Source organism: Macaca thibetana, chromosome 3 (genome assembly GCF_024542745.1).
Source record: "Macaca thibetana thibetana isolate TM-01 chromosome 3, ASM2454274v1, whole genome shotgun sequence".
NCBI classification, from domain to species: domain Eukaryota; kingdom Metazoa; phylum Chordata; class Mammalia; order Primates; family Cercopithecidae; genus Macaca; species Macaca thibetana.
This window is the reverse complement of record NC_065580.1, coordinates 7,366,532-7,383,702: the sequence shown is the minus strand read 5'-3', so window position 1 is coordinate 7,383,702 and position 17,171 is coordinate 7,366,532. Positions and strand designations below refer to the sequence as shown.

The window sequence follows — 17,171 nt, the reverse complement described above, 5'->3', positions numbered from 1 at the left end:
GAGAAGCAGTAGGAAGAACAGGCAGAGAAAGAAGCCATCCCATGAGGTTCACCCTGCGGGAAAGTGACTCTAGGTGACTCCTGAATGTGACTCAAGTCACTGGCAGTTGTGTGGTGGAAATGTAGATGTTGGCCAGGCACCTATCATAAATAACACTGTTTCTAAGGGGGTCACCAATGTCTGAGGGCACAGGACTGTCTATTTCTAGCCTCGTGCATGGGAAGAGTGTGGAGTGAGGGCCTGGCTTCCCTGCTGCCCCTGTGACCCACGCTGCCTCATCTGTTCAAAAGAAGGAGCAGCATGTTTGGCAACTTGCTGGGCAAGAAGTCACCGGGAAAGCCACCAGCAGGGGACAGGTTGGGATAACCTGACAGATTGTGGAATTCTAACTTTTCTCCCAGAAGTACAAGGATGCTGCCATGGGGACACAGTACCAGGAATGACCAGGGGATGGATACCTCCCCCAGCCTTTCAGAAGCACACCATGAATTTAGAGACATATCTGGTGTCTTAGTCAGCTTCGCTGCTGTAACAAAACACCACAAATGGGGTGGCTTAAACAACAAACATTTATTTCTCAGAGTCCTGGAGGTTGGAAGTCCGAGGCGAGGGTGCCAGCACGGTTGAGTTCTTAGAGAGGGCCCTCTTCCTGGGTGCTAGACAGCCATCTTTTTGCTATGTCCTCATGTTGTCAAGCTAGCTCCATGACCCAATTATGCCCCTGCAAGGCCGCACCTGCAAATACCATCATACTGAGGGGCACTTTGAATTTTGGTGGGGACACAAACATACAGGCCATAAGATCTGTCAACCTTCTTATACATTCATCATACATTGTGGTCCCCTTTATAAGAGACTAGGGGGTCGCTACTGCTAACATGCGGTTGTACTGCCCAACCAGACACCTCTGCTTCTCCTCCTTGATCTGAGCCTTTGACCCACGCAGAGCCTCAAACGCAGGATTAGGGTGTTCTAGGCTCTGCTGGAGATCAGGTTGACACCTTCCTCCTTTAATTCACAGTGACTTCATCATGGGTTTAAGGACAATTTCTTCAACAAAACCCTGTCTTCCCCAGCTGACACTCATAGGTAAGGCCGATAGACTCCTCAGCTTGGGGGAGCAGGGCCAGGGGCCCAGGGAACTGCCCCCACTGAGTTACACAAATGGCCTGTCCATGACCTGCTGCCATCCACTTTTCCTGTAGTCCTGGTCCCTCTACGCTGCAAGCCAACAGCATGACCATCTTCTGAAAACCCCACACCCTCCACTTCATGTCAGTGACTGCTGCTGCCCCAATTGCCTTTATCTCCTCCAGGGCCTGGCTCATGGCGTCCCACTTCTCCTTCCTCCTACTGCCTCCTACATCCTGGATGTGAGTGAGGTGTCTGCAGACCTTTGAGCTGAGATGCTGCCCAGGCCTGCAAGCACAGCTGTACAGCTTGTATCCCTGCCTCTTTTTAAAAACAAGGAAGGAGATCCCTCCTTCTGCTGAGATTACCATGAACCTGTTCCCATTGAACTTGCTCCTGACCCGGATTGCTGGGACTTAGGAATTTAGATCTCTGAGGCACCTGCATCCATCTCACCTGGTCCCAGCCTCCTTTATCATCATCATATTAACCTCCAAATATTAAGTGACTGTTGGGTGCCAGGCTCTGTGCTGGGTGATATATTTCTTCTTCCTCATACTAGAGTACTGCCAGGAACACGATAGTCATCCCTTCTCTGAGCTAACGAAACTAAGACTCTAGTGGTTCGATAACTTTCCAAAGAGCTACTACAAAATTAGAAGCACAGATAGTAGCAAACCCAGATGGCGCCAAAGCTCTATAATGCATGCTTTTTCTATTAAAATGTTAATAGTCATTTACTAAAATAGAGATATTTCACTAGAACCATAGAATATTATTTACAGGGCCTGACATGGTGGCTTACAACTATAATCCCAGAACTTTGGGAGACCGAGGTGGGAGGATCCCTTGAGGCCAGGAGTTCAAGACCAGCCTGGGCAATATAGCAAGACTCTATCACTACAAAAAATTTAAAAATTAGCCAGGTGTGGTGATGCACACCTGTAGTCCCAGCTACTTAGGATGTTGAGGCACGAGGATTGCTTGATCCCAGGAGGTCAAGGCTGCAGTGAGCTATGATCATGCCACTGCACTCCAACGTTGGTAACAGAATGAGGCCCTGTCTCAACAAAAACGAAACAGAAAAATACTTACAGTTGATTTTTATAATGAATCACTTTTGTTTCTCTCCCTTAAATAGGATAAAAATTCTATCTTCTTTTTTTTTTGAGATGGAGTTTCGCTCTTGTTGCCCAGGCTGGAGTGCAGTGGCGCCATCTTGGCTCACTGCAACCTCTGCCTCCCGGGTTCAAGCGATTCTCTTGCCTCAGCCTCCCGAGTTCCTGGGATTACAGGCACCCACCACTACGCCTGGCTAATTTTTATATTTTTAGTAGAGAGGGGGTTTCACCATGTTGGCCAGGCTGGTCTCGAACCCCTGACCTCAAGTGATCTGCCTGCCTCAGCCTCCCAAAGTGCTGGGATTACAGGCATGAGACACCACACCTGGCTCCAAAATTCTCTTTTAAAGTTAGAACTTCTGTGAAATAGCATGGATTTTAGGAATAAGTCATAATGATGATACACCGTTTCAATTTCTATAGTTGCGGTTTATACATTCTCATGTGTTGAATATTTTTCCAGATGATTTGAAAGAAAAGCTAGACTATCACCTGGAAACTTTTCGGGGAAAGATTAAAATAATAAGAAACAAAAAGAGAGAGGGACTGATCCGAGCAAGGCTGATTGGAGCTTCTCATGCTTCAGGTAGGAATATTCCTGGGGACAAGAGCCAGTGACGGCGCCACAGAGATCTTCCCTTCTGAGCTGGACTCCTCCGGAGGGAGACCTTCTGTGTCTCTGTCTGCTTCAACAGAAGATTGGAAATCTATTCCAGCCATACGAGCCTTTAATCTTCTTTTGCCTCTGAAAGCGTCTTGCTTTAAAATGTCCATTTGCTATTTTGGGTTGAAGATATTCTTTCGCAGGGACCTTAATGTCAGCCCTTCTCACAGGCTGAGTTCCCCAGGACAAAGTCTGAGATGGAGTTTCAACCACAGGGGGTCCACTGGGAGCCACAGGAGTGAGGAGAGCAAGACTGGGGGTGGGGCGGTCGGGAGGGAGCTGCAGCGCTCATCCACGGGGAGCTCTGAAGCCAGGACCCCACAATGAAACGACAAGAGAAGGAGTTTATGGGGCAAGAGATAGGAGAACAGAAGAAAAAGTGTGAGCTGATGCTTCTGGCCTGACACACGTGGAGGAGGAGAGAGAAGGAAGGAGGTTTACTTTGAAGAGCTTCAGACAAGGTGCGGGTCTCAGAAAGGCTCAGTGGGTTAGCGGGAGCCCCATTGCAAAAGTCGCGTGTTAGGGAGACCTGCAATGGGACCAGGTGGTGCATCTCCATTTCCTCCCCACCACCACCCACACACTGTGCTTAGTCATTGGGTGGGAGCACCCTGGGAACGGCATGACCTTGGCATGAGCTTCAGTAGATCCAAAAGCTTTGGCAGGGGGAAGCATTCAGATCCATCCCCCGCAGCAGGTTCTTGTGAAGGGACATCTGAGCAGCACACTCCCAGAGCTGCCCCAAGAGCCATTCAAAGGGATCCCAGTTCCAGGTAAGGAGACCAGGCATGGACCAGTCATTGGATAGGAACACCACCCTCCCTTGGGAGCAGGTATGACCTTGGACATGGTAGCCATGGCTGGCCAAGGACAGCCCCTGGGGAGGGACTCTGTTGTGAGCCATTGGCTATCAACGCTGCTGGGCGGCTGAGTCCCAGGAGCATCTGAGCAGCTTGCGGGGCCCATGCCTCCTACGATCATGCCTCCGGCCACATGTAGGTTAATGTTGGCAGAACACTGAGCTGGAGCCACAGGAGGTGAGTCATTTGTAAGGGCATTCCTCAGGCTGCACTGCGAGCTGATGAAATGTCCCTGCTCCTTAGCAGGAAACACCTCCTTCAGGAATGGAAGGCCGAGCAAAATGGGATTCTCTTTTTCCATGTTGGCCTGATCGGTGGACACATTCTCTTATTTAACTGCAAAGATAATACATGTTCATTGTCCAAAACCCAAGAGAAACCAAACACAATATGGAGTGCGTCTTTTCAGACCCTTGTTTTTATGCATTTATATATATATATATATATATACACACACACACACATATATGCACACGTACATACACAGGGTTAAGGATTTTTATTTATTTTACTTTCTTTTTTTTTTTGAGACAGTTTCCCTCTGTCACCCAGGCTGGAGTGCAATGGCGCAATCTCTATAATCTCTAACCTCCTCCTTTTGGGTTCAAGCAATTCTCCTGCCTCAGCCTCTCAAGTAGCTGGGATTCCAGGTGCCTGCCACCATGCCGGCTAATTTTTGTACTTTTAGTAGAGATGGGGTTTTGCCATGTTGGCCAGGTTGCTCTTTAACTCCTGGCCTCAAGTGATCTGCCCACCTCAGCCTCGCAAAGTGCTGGGATTACTGGCATGAGCCACCACGCCTGGCCTGGGATATTTATTTATTTATTTATTTATTTTTGAGATGGAGTCTCACTCTGTCGCCCAGGCTGGAGTGCAGTGGCGCAATCTTGGCTCACTGCAAACTCCGCCCCCTGGGTTCATGCCATTCTCCTGCCTCAGCCTCCCGAGTAGCTGGGACTACAGGCGCCTGCCACCACGCCCAGCTAGTTTTTTTGTATTTTTAGTAGAGACGGAGTTTTACCGTGTTGGCCAGGATGGTCTCAATCTCCTGACCTCGTGATCCGCCTGTCTTGGCCTCCCAAAGTGCTGGGATTACAGGCGTGAGCCACTGTGCCCGGCCGAGGGATTTTTAAATATATGGAATCATACTATCTGTACTGTCCTGAGACTTACTCTTTTATTTTTAATTTTTGGAACTTTTCCCATGACAGTACTTAAGACTTACTTCAGTTTTGAATTGCTGTGTTTTATGATATTTCTTACGGATTTTCTTTTTTCTTTTTTTTTTTTTTAGATGGAGTCTCGCTCTGTCTCCCAGGCTGGAGTGCAGTGGTGTGATCTCAGCTCACTACAACCTCTGTCTGGCAGGTTCAAGCGATTCTCCTGCCTCAGCCTCCCCCAAGAGCTGGGATTATAGGTGGGCGCCACCACGCCCAGCTCATTTTTTTGTATTTTTAGTAGAGACGGGGTTTCGCCATGTTGGCCAAAGTGGTCTCTAACTCCTAACCTCAAATGATCCGCCCGCCTCGGCCTCCCAAAGTGTTGAGATTACAAGTGTGAGCCCATATGGATTTTATAATTGATTGTCATAACTTCTTTAGCCATTTCTGAATAGGTTATTTTTCTTTTTTACTATTACCTAAAAAATGCAGCAGTTACAATTCGTGCACATATATCTTTGTGTGATTGATTGTGCCTATAAGATAAATTCCTAAAAGTGGAATTGCTGGGAAAAAGGGAATTTTTATTTTAAATTTTGAAAGATAATGCCAAATTGTCCTTGAAAAGTTTCACCGATTAACAGTCTCATCACACAGACAAAGTGTCCCTTCCCTGCAGCCAGAGCTGAATGCGACCCATGACCCGTCTTTCTAATGTTGGCCACAGCTGGCCAAAAAATAGGCTACGTTTTCTTGTCTTGGTATTACTGGCCATCGACTTTTTTCCTATTTTCATAGATTGCTTACAGATCATTTTTCTGTCGATTTATCTGTTCATATCCTTTGCCACTTTTTCTAATGTGGTGTTTGTCATTTTGTTATTGATTCACACATGTCCTTATAACAGAAATTCTACATGATGAATACTGAGAATATCGGTCCTCAGGCTACAGCCTATCTTTTCTTCTTCTCTGGGGGTGTCTTATGTTCAGCAAAATTGTATTTATTTATTTTGAGACAGGGTCTCACTCTGTTGCCCAGGCTGGAGTGCAGTGGCACAATCTTGGCTCACTGCAACCTCCACCTCCCAGGTTCAAGTGATTTTTGTGCATCAGCCTCCTAAGTAGCTGGGATTACAGGTGCCTACCACCTCAACCAGCTAATATTTTGTATTTTTAGTAGAGACGGGGTTTCACCATACTGGCCAGGCTGATCTCGAACTCTTGACCTCAAGTGGTCTGCCTGCCTCGGCCTCCCAAAGTGCTGGGATTACAGGCATGAGTCACTGTTCCTGGCCAGAAATTTTCAAGTATTTAAGTTCACCAAAAAGCCCATTTCCCTGGCTAACACGGTGAAACCCCGTCTCCACTAAAAATACAAAAAATTAGCCGGGCGTGGCGATGGGCGCCTGTAGTCCCAGCTACTTGGGAGACTAAGGTAGGAGAATGGTGTGAACCTGGGAGGCGGAGCTTGCAGTGAGCCGAGATTGCACCACTGCACTCCAGCCTGGGTGACAGAGCGAGATTCCGTCTCCAAAAAAAAAAAAAAAAAAAAAAGCCTACCTCCTCTTGCTGGGCACTAGACTGAACTTCCTAGCCTCTCTTCAATAGGAATAGCCTTGTGACTAAGTTTTAACCATGGGAAGTGAGTGCAAGTAACATGTACCATTTCCCGACCAAGGCTCTTAGGAAACTGGTCTGTCCCCTCCACACTCATTTCCTGTTCTGGCTGACTGGGGCAGAGATGACTAAGTGACTTCGGGTGCTCTGGATTGAAGAGCCTCTGCCAGCCTGCATCCCTGAATGACCACATGGAGGGCTTCCCCCAGTCAGGAGCACCCGCCTTGGATGGCTAAATGCGTAGAAATAAACTTCTATTGCATTTGAGCCATTATCATTTTGGAATCTTACTATTATAATAGTAGCTAGCTTTAACATAATAAAACAAAAAAACATATCGCTATTTTTTCTTTATGTTTTTTGGGTTTTGTCTCCTGTTCAAGAACTTTTTCCTTACCCTGAGATCATGATGATACTGTCTTTTCTGGTTTGTTTTTGTTGTTGTTGTTGTTGAGATGGAGTCTCGCTCTATCAGCCAGGCTAGAGTGCGATGGCGTGCTCTTGGCTCACTGCAATCTCCGCCTCCCAGGTTCAAGTGATTATCCTGCCTCAGCCTCCTGAGTAGTTGGGATTACAGGCACCCACCACCACATCCGGCTAATTTTTGTATTTTTAGCAGAGACGGGGTTTTGCCATGTTAGTCAGGCTGGTCTGGCTGGTCTCAAACTCCTGACCTCAGGTGATCCGCCTGCCTCAGCCTCAAAGTGCTGAGATTACAGGTATGAGCCACTGCGCACGGCCCGATACTCTTCTCTAGTTTCTTCCTCATGTTAAAAAAAAAAAAAAAAAAAAAAAAAAAAAAATCAGTTTTTACATTAAACTTTGAGTCTACCTGGAACTGTTTGTTCTGGGAATGGTGTACGTTAAGAATGTAATGTAACTTTTTCAGAATGAATAGCCAATTTTCCCTACACCATTCATTGAATAGTCCACCGTTTCTTCATTGGTTGCAATGCTGTTTTTATCATTTTATCAAATATCTGTGTATTCCTGGGTCTATTTCCAGCATCTCTCTTCTGCTCTATGATGGTATTTTTGTATTTCTAGGCTAATCACGCTATCTCTTGATTAGTACAGGTTGATAAGAAGTTTTTATATCTTCTTATTTTCTTGATAAGAAGATTTGTGGGACAAATCTTTCCACTTCATTCTGCAAAATGTCTTAACTAGGATTGTCTTATCAAGTTCCAGGAAAAACGTGTTGAGATTTTCACTGGAATTGTATAGAGATGATAGATTAAAATGGGAAAGAATTTACATCTTTTTGATGATAAATGTCCCCACCTATGGGCATTTATTCAGATCTGCTTTTACATTCTTTTGGTGTTTTGTCATTTGCTCTGTAGATATTATGTACGAAGATTTATTTCTGTTTATCTTGATTTTTTGGTTGTTTTAAAAATTGTGATTTGGGACCTTCTTGTTATATTTTTTAATTATTACTGGTACATAGGAATGAGATCTTTTGGTATATTTCATCTCGTAAATAGAAACCTCAGTAAACTCTTAATTGTTAGTGGTTGGTGGGTAGAGTTGCTTGCATTTTCTATCAGCTGAAGATAATTTTCCTTCTACCTCGCTAATGTTGATTAGAAATGGCAGTAGCAGGCATCCTTTCTGCTTTTGACTTTCATGGGAATAATTCTGACTTATCATTTAGTTACTATGTTGATGTGTATTCGTTTCCTAGGACTGCTGTAATGAAGTAGCACAAACCAAGGGGCTTGAAATAACAGAAATTCATATTTTCCCAGTTTTGGAGGTCAGAGGTCCAAAATCAAGGTGTGAGCAGGACCTTACTCCTTCTGAGACCTGAAGGGGAGGCTCCTTCCCCGTCTCTTCAGCTTCTGGCGGTGGCTGCCGGCTCCGCCTCTCTGTTCACCGGTGTCCTCCCTGTGTGTCTGTGTCTGTGTCTCCCCCAACCCAATCTCAGAACACCAGTCACATCGAATGAAGGGCTCCCTCTACCCCGGTATGACCTCATTGCATCTGCAAAGACCTTGTTTCCAGATCAAGACACATTTTGAAGTTCCTGGGACTTGAAAATATCGTTTTGGGGAGCACAGTTCACCCCATAACACTATGGTTTAGATTGGTTTTGTTTTTTTATTTCAAAAATTTTCAAACCCACATAATACCCATAGAAACGCTCCCCTAGAGTCGCTAGATGTAGACGTAAATATCTCCCAACACCCACTCACACGCATGCTCTCCACCCCTTCTCACCCCGCGCACACGCATCACATCTGTGTTCAAAAGTAAGATGTGGATCAGACACAATGGTTCATGCCTAGAATCCCAGCACTTTGAGAGGCTGAGGGGGGTGGATCACCTGAGGTCGGGAGTTCAAGACCCACCTGACCAACATGGAGAAACCCCGTCTCCACTGAAAATACAAAAATTAGCCGGGCGTGGTGGTGCATGCCTGTAATCCTAGCTACTCAGGAGGCTGAGGCAGAAGAATCGCTTCAACCCAGGAGATGGAGGCTGCAGTAAGCCAAGATCATGCCACTGCACTCCAGCCTAGGCAACAGAGCGAGACCCTGTCTCAAAAAAAAAAAAAGTAAGATGTGTTTATGATTTTCTTTGTACCGTATTCCTATACTTTTCAGTTTACCAGACTCATAGAACAAATCGTACGGTTTTTCCTTTTTTCTAAAACTTTACATAAGACAGAGATTAACTGTGTTTGGGAACTTGCAGAGAACTGGCCTATAAACTTCCCAGGCACTGGTGTCTTTTTTGGTTTCTTCTTTAATCCAGATTGGTTTTTTTTAGGAGTGATTTTGAAAGTTTCCAAACAATTTTAAGAGATTTTTAAAATTATTTTTTGTTTCTTACTACTTAACTGTATTGTGGTCAGAAATTTGAAATTTCTGTTGTGTCTTAAGCTGGGTCAATTTTTCACAATGTCTATGTGTATTTTATACCTTTTTTCTTTTTGAGACACGATCTCTCTCTGTCACCCAGGCTGGAGTGCAGTGGAGTAACTGAAGCTCACTGCAGCCTCGAACTCCTGGGGTCAAGCGATCCTCCCACCTTAGCCTCTCAAATGTTGGAACTGCAAGCATGAGCCACCACACCTGGCCTATTTTCTTAACTTTTGGTAGAGATGGGGTCTCACTATGCTGCCCAGGCTGGTCTCAAGCAATATCCTCCCACCTTAACCTCTCAAAGTGCTGGGATTACAGGCATGAGCCACCACACATGGCCCTTCTATGTGTATTTTCAAAGAATGTATATTTTTTCTTTTTGATTGTAGGTTGTGTGTGTGTATAATTTTGTTCATATCTTTGATATTCTTACTGATGGAATTCGACTTTATTTCTAAGTTTCTTAGAGTTGTCCTGAAACCTTCAGCTGTGACTGTGGATGTGTGCACCTGCCTCTCCTGGCCCTTTGCCAGCGCTTGCTATCTGTCAGCCTGTTTGTTCCCCACACCCCCAAGTGATGTAGGTGGCTGCCTGAGCCAGGCATGCTCCTGAGTCACAAGTGTGGGATCCTGTTGTGTGGGCAGGTGAGGCAGCAGCCGGCGGCCCTGCCTTCACATATGCAAGTATTCACTCATCCCTCCAGGATTTATCTCTTGCCGACTGTGTGCTACCCATGCACGTTTACTCTTTTTTATCAACTGTTTTGAGATGCAAACTGTACCTACTGAGGCTAGAGACAGGTTTTCACATGATGTTCGTGTGTGCACACTGCTTTGGAGCCAGGTCGTCTTCCTGGGAGCTATTTGCATTATTACGAAGCAACACTGTCTCTCCAGTAGGGTGCGCCGTGGTGTGTTCCCTGCTTTCCCTGACCTTTCTCTTCCTGCCTCCCTCACCCACCACACAGCCGCATGGGCCTTCCTGCTTCTCTCCCAGCCTGCCAAGCCTCATCCTATCTCAGAGCCTCTGCACGTGATTGGCTTCCCCTGGAATGTTCTTCTCCCAGGCATCTGCATGACCTGTTATCTCACTTTGTTCAGTTATCTGATCAAATGCCACTTTATCACAGTGGTCTTTCAAACCACCCCATATTAAATAGCAGAATCCTATCCCTCTCTATCACCCTTACCCCCAATTTTTTTTTTTTTTAGACGGAGTCTGGCTATGTCGCCCAGGCTGGAGTGCAGTGGCGCGATCTCAGCTCACTGCAAGCTCCGCCTCCCGGGTTCACGCCATTCTCCTGCCTCAGCCTCCCGGCACCCGCCACCACGCCTGGCTAATTTTTTGTATTTTTAGTAGAGACGGGGTTTCACTGTGTTAGCCAGGATGGTCTCAATCTCCTGACCTCGTGATCCGCCCGCCTCAGCCTCCCAAAGTGCTGGGATTACAGGCGTGAGCCACCGTGCCCAGCCTCCCTCCATTTCTTTCTCTTCATAATTCTCATCACTATCTGTCCATTTCTTTGGGCCAGTGGTGCTGTCCACGTGGCTGTTGAAGCCGCCCACAGATTGCAGGAGCTGAGGTGGACAGCCTGCGGTGAACGCTGTGCTGTACCTGCAGGGCATGAAGGAAACCGCCTGAGATGCAGGCGGATAGATAACCCCACGGAGGAGAATGAGAAGGCAGGGGTTTTGCAAAGCGAAGAAGAAAGAGAATGTTACAACCAGATGGCTTCAATCTAAATAAATCTACAATCAGTTGGCATGATTTTTTTTCCCCCATGGGAGCAGAAGTGTCATGGTTTGGAGGCAAACATGCAAACATGAGTGATGATTAAACCATGGGTAATGATGAAATGCTAGTGATGCGGGGTTCATGCAGTTTGGGAGAAGGAGTTTTTTTTTTTCTATCAGTAACATTGCAGGGAAGCAGTATCTTCCAGGGAGAGTTAGACAAGCCACTCTTCTGAGCCTCAGCCTCCTAATCCAAAATATGGGAATGATGCTATCGAACTAACGTGGCTGTTACAATGATCAGATAAGGATATTACCTACATTTTTTTTTTTGCAGTATATACTAAATGCTTATTATACAGCAATTAGTACAAATAAATAATTAAAACATAAACATTGAATTTTATGCTTCAAAATGATAAAATACATAAAATTAAAAGGGTACAAATAATAAAATACAAAATATTAATGGTGGAAAGGCTCTCAGAGGTTTTAGAACTCATCAGCCTTTTATCCCAGTTAAAGAAGCTAAGCTCCTGAAAGATTAGAGACTGGCTCTAGGTCACGTCACTCCAGGCTCAAACCCAGGAATTCTGATGCCATCTCAGTTGACAGCATCATCCCACCACCAGATTATGAGGATGTAGCGTACAAACAAAATTTAGAATGTTTAATAGTATCGTTGCTTTGATTTCTTTTTACAAAATCCAAATGGCTAGGTTTAACAGATTTATAGTGAGTTAAATAGAAATGCTTATGTGTTTTACAAAAACTGGTTATATGCTTAAGCACAGATTCTCTGTAAATCCCCTGACATAGATTTTGCACACCACATGCTTAAACACCAATACCAAAACATTGGAAAGACAGAGCAATAACAGGCTGGGTGCGGTGGCTCACGCCTGTAATCCCAGTGCTTTGGGAGGCTGAGGAGGGAGGATTGCTTGAGGCCGGGAGTTTGAGACCAGCCTGGGAAACATGAGAAGACCTCATTTCTACAGAAATAAATAAATAAGTAAAAATTAGCCAGGTGTGGTGGCCCGTGCCTGTAATCCTATCTATTTGAGAGGGTGAGGGAGGAGGATCACTCGAGCCCAGGAGCTCAAGGTTACAGTGAGCTATGACTATGCCACTGCACTCTAGACAGAGCCACACATCACAACCCCATCTCAAAAAACAAATAAGAAAAAGATATAGCAATAACATAATGTGTAGGTAAAAAAAAAAACTTTTTTTAAGACTTTAAAAATGCTTGGTTGTAGAGACCAAACTGAGAATTTTAATGTTATGTAAAATAAATTATATATAATGAGTTATGTTTAAAGGTAAAAATATGGACACTAACCAAAGAACAAAAATAAATACAAAATAGAGAAAAACAGGAAATACTGTGAAACTGATACATACGATATTTGTTGCTTTTCAAAAAACAAGTTAACAAACCTTGCAATCCACAATCCCTAGAGAAACGGTGCAAATAGACTACTACAGGAGAGCAGAAAAGAAGCTTCTACACAGGGTAAGATGGAGAACGTAGCTCCCAACTCCAGACTTTAGGGAGCAGTGGAACTGTTTAGAATATTTCCACACACACTCTCTGGAAGCAAGTAGGGGAAAAATCTCTCTATCAGGCAGGCTTGACCTCATTCCCTTTACTCATCGCAGGCCCGAAAGAGAATCTGATGAATGTGTGATAGGTCATCTAGCACATGAATGATAGGCTCTCTCTAAAAACGGTAAATAGCACAGTCCTTTCCAAAACTCTCAAGGGCGGCAGAAGTAGAGCAACTGTCATTTCCTAGCAAGAAACTTCAGATTCCCACAAAATATTCCTGTGAAGGAGAGAAATCAGCTGAAGAGGGACCTCACCACTACTTTGCTCTCCTTATATGATGTAAGTTTCCCCCGTTAAATACTTTATGATGAGTGAAAATAAAATCTCATTGAAATGTAGGTGCTAGGTGGCCTGTTCCCACATATTTTTAACTTAAATCAGCATTCAGGAATACCTGAATAAAGGTATAAATAAAGTATATTTTAAATTATTCTGCAATTTTTAATATTGCATTTATGGTCTTTCTGGGTCATTAGAATCCTCAAAGTTGCAAATATTTAAATTTTTCATATTAAGGGTACAAGTGTACACCATATACATTAAAGAGATACTACAAATCTGTATGGAAAAAGACTTTTAAAATGTTTTTGTTGTATTTGTTGTTTAATGCTGCTTAAACAGCCATTTGAGAAAATTCTAGGTCTTCATTTCATACCATAACACAAATAAATAATAACTGGATTAATGTTAATTTTATTTTAAAAAATCAAACCGTGGTCAGGTGTGGTGGCTCATGCTTGTAATTCCAGCGCTTTAGGAGGCGAAGGCAAGAGGATTGCTTGAGGCCAGGAGTTCTAAGACCAGCCTGACAACACGGTGAGACACCATCTCTATAAAAATTTTTGTTAAAAAATTAGGCGAGTGTGTTGGTGCACACCTGCAGTCCGAGCTACTCAGGAGGCAGAGGCAAGAGGATTGCTTGAGTCCAGGAGCTGGAGGTTATAGTGAGCTATAATAGCGACACTCTACTCCAGCCTGGGCAACAGAGTGAGACTGTCTCTTTAAAAACATCACCATCATAAACTTCTTAAAGGAGAATTACAAAATATAAAAACATAGATTAATACTTGTCTGTTCTATGAAAAAAGAAGAAATTTCAAAGCTTAAAGCCAATGGAAAAGGCAGCTGAAAAACGTCTTTTTTTTAATCAAAAAAATGTAAAATTGCTGCAAAAGAAAAATAATAAAATTGAATAACAATAGGCTAGGGGAAATATAACAAGACAAAAAGTTAATATTCTTAGTATGTAAAATGTACATTTAAAATCCATTAAAAATATGACTCCAAGCTGGGCATGGTGGCTCACGCCCATAATCCCAGCACTTTGGAAGGCCGAGGCAGGTGGATCATATGAAGTCAGAAGTTCGAGACTAGCCTGGCCAACATGGTGAAACCCCATCTCCACTAAAAATAAAAAAATTAGCTGGGCGCGGTGGCAGGCGCCTGTAATCCCAGCTACTTGGGAGGCTGAAGCAGGAGAATTGCTTGAAGCTGGGAGGTGGAGGTTGCAATGAGCCAAGATCATACCACTGCACTCCAGTCTGGGTGACAGAGCAAGGCTTTATCTCAAAAAACAAAAAAAAAACAACAAAACTACTCCAATAGGCAAAGGACATGAAAATTTCATTTACAAATGGCAAATCGTGGACAATTCAACCTCACCAGTAATTTAAAAGAAAATTTAACCAGATTTTTAAAATTGAGGTGAGATTAACATAAAACTAATCATTTTTAAATGAACAATTGAGTAGTATTTCACACCTTCACAATGTTGTATAGCCATGACCTCTAACTCCAAGACATTTTAATTACCTGAAAAGAAAATCTTACCCATTAAGCAGCTTCTTCCCTCCAGTCCTTGGCAACCACCAGTCTGTGTTCTATCTCTTTCTAGATATTTCATATCAACGGAATCATATAATATGTAACTTTTTGCATTGGGCTTCTTTCACTTAGCATGATATTTTTGAGGTTCATCCACACGGTGGATGTGTCAGTACTTCCTTCCTTTTTTATGGTTGAATAATATTCCATTCTGTGATATACCACAGTTTGTTTCTCCATTCATCCATTGATGGGCATTTGGGCTGTTTCCATCTTTTCGCTGTTGTCAATAGTACTGCTGTGACCATGCACATAAATACATTTGTTTGAATTCTTTTGGTATGTTCCTAGGAGTAGAATTGGTGGGTCTTACGGTAATTCCAGCTTTAATTTTTGGGGGAGCTGCCAAGCTCTTTTCTTCAGTGACTGCACCATTTACGCTCCCATCTGCAGTGTGTAAGAGTTCAAATTTCTCCATATCCTTGCCAAAACTTAGTTTTCATTTTTTAAGTTCTCACCATCCTAATGGAAGTGAAGTGGTCCTTCACTTTGGTTTTGATTTGTATTTTCCTAATGACTAATGATGTTGCCCATCTGTTCGTGTGCTTGCTAGCCATTTGTACATCTTCTTAGGAGAACCAGATGTTATTTTTCACCTATCAAATTAGTAGACATGATTTTAAAATGCTAATCATGTTATGTAATATTATAGAAGCTATTTTAGGTGAAAAATGTGAAGTATAAAACTGTGTGTGTGCCGCCAATAGTATGAAAACTTTTATGTGTTAAAAATGGGACTCTTCTTAGCTCAGTTTTGGTTGAGGCATGAAAATCAAAGCTGTAATATTCCAAAGTGAGTTGTTAGACTGACCACGATAAAGACATTTCAAAATAGAGATGTGAGAACCAGTGAGATGGCTCAGCCACATTGAGTCATATTGTCAGAGATTAAAGGAGATTTTTGGAGAAAGCTACTGCTCAAAGCCTGGTGAGAGAGACTTGATATGAATTCAGCACATTCTCAGACATCGATACAATAAAATTGGAAATATATTGGGATTGAGGAGAAGTGAACTAATGTTAGTTTTTTGCCTGAAAATCAAAAGGATAAAAGGACCGTGACCAGCTGAAGAACAAAGGACACTTGCTTTTAGGTTAGTAGCTGTATTTATGGCAAGGTTTGCTTTGGCAGTGTTGGAGAGAGAGAGCCATAGGGATCATCTTAGATGGTGTCTGGTAGGACTATCTAGAAGAATGGACAGGTCTCAGCAGAGAAGCTGGAGGCAGAACGCAGGAGCTTAAGGAGCTGAGAAGACAGACTGAGTCACCAGAATAGAATGCACTTGCCCAGTTTGTGAGAACTGCCAACAAGAGACCACCAGGGATGGGAAGGGAGGTCCTCAAAATTACTATGCCAGCCACACCCTCAGAGAACTCAGCCCAGAGAGTGCCAAGTCCAGGCAAGAAAGAACTTTCCTGCTCCCTGTACTCCTCCCCTCTCACCCATCATTCCCAACAGCATTGGACAAGTGTTTCAATTTCTCTACGACCTCCCCAACACTTGCTATTGTCTGTCTTTTTCATTCTTGCCATCCTAGTGGATGTAAAGGGATACCTTGTTGTGATTTTTATTAACATTTTTCTGATGACTAATGATGTTGAACATCTTTTCACATGCTTATCAGTCATTTATATATCTTCTTTGAAAAAATGTCTATTCAAATCTCTTGCACATTTTAAATCAAGTTATTTGTCTTTTTATTACTAACTTGTAAGAATTCTTTATACTCATACAAGTCCTTTATTAGATGTATGATTTGAAAATACTTTCCCCCATTTTGTGGATTCTCTCTCTCTCTCTCTCTCTCTCTCTCTCTCTCTCTCTCCCCCCCTCTTTCTTTTTTTGACAGAGTCTTGCTCTGTCGCCCAGGCTGGAGTGCAGTGGCATGATCTTGGCTCGCTGCAACCTCCGCCTCCTGGTGTCAAGAGATTCTCCTGCCTTAGCCTCCTAAGTAGCTGGGATTATAGGCACCCGCCACCACACCCTGCTAAATTTTTTTGTATTTTTAATAGAGACAGGGTTTCACTACGTTAGCCAGGCTGGTCTTGAGCTCCTGACCTCAGGTGATCCACGCGCCTCAGCCTCCCAACGTGCGGGGATTACAGGCATAAGCCACCGTACCAGCCATTTTTTTCATTTTCTTGATTGTGTCTTTTAAGCACAAAAGTTTTTGCTTTTGATAAATTCCAACATATCTATTTTTTCTTATGTCCCCTGTATTTTTGGTGTCATATCTAAGAAACCATTGCCTCATCTAAGGTCATGAATGTATGCCTATGTTTCCTTCTGAGTTTTATAATTTTAGCTCTTACCTTAGGTCTATGACCCATTTGATTTGATTTTTAGTATGATATGAGTTAGGGGTCTAACTTCATTCTTTTGCATGTGGATATTCCACTGCCTCAGCACCATTTATTGAAAAGACTATACTTTCTCCATTGAATTGTCCTGGCCCTTGTCAAAAATCAATTGACCATAGACACATGGTTTATTTCTGGTTTCTGTGTCTA

The 17,171-nt window shown here is 43.4% G+C and overlaps 1 protein-coding gene across 2 annotated transcripts in view; it reads left to right on the top strand.

The window, feature by feature from the left end:
* Positions 1 to 17,171, top strand: part of GALNTL5 (polypeptide N-acetylgalactosaminyltransferase like 5) — a 65,617-nt gene that overhangs the window by 29,737 nt on the left and 18,709 nt on the right. For both annotated transcript variants that reach the window (XM_050785894.1, XM_050785893.1), the window contains one exon: positions 2,716 to 2,838. In XM_050785894.1, the coding sequence (XP_050641851.1) occupies positions 2,716 to 2,838 (123 nt within the window). The remainder of the gene's footprint in view (positions 1 to 2,715; positions 2,839 to 17,171) is intronic.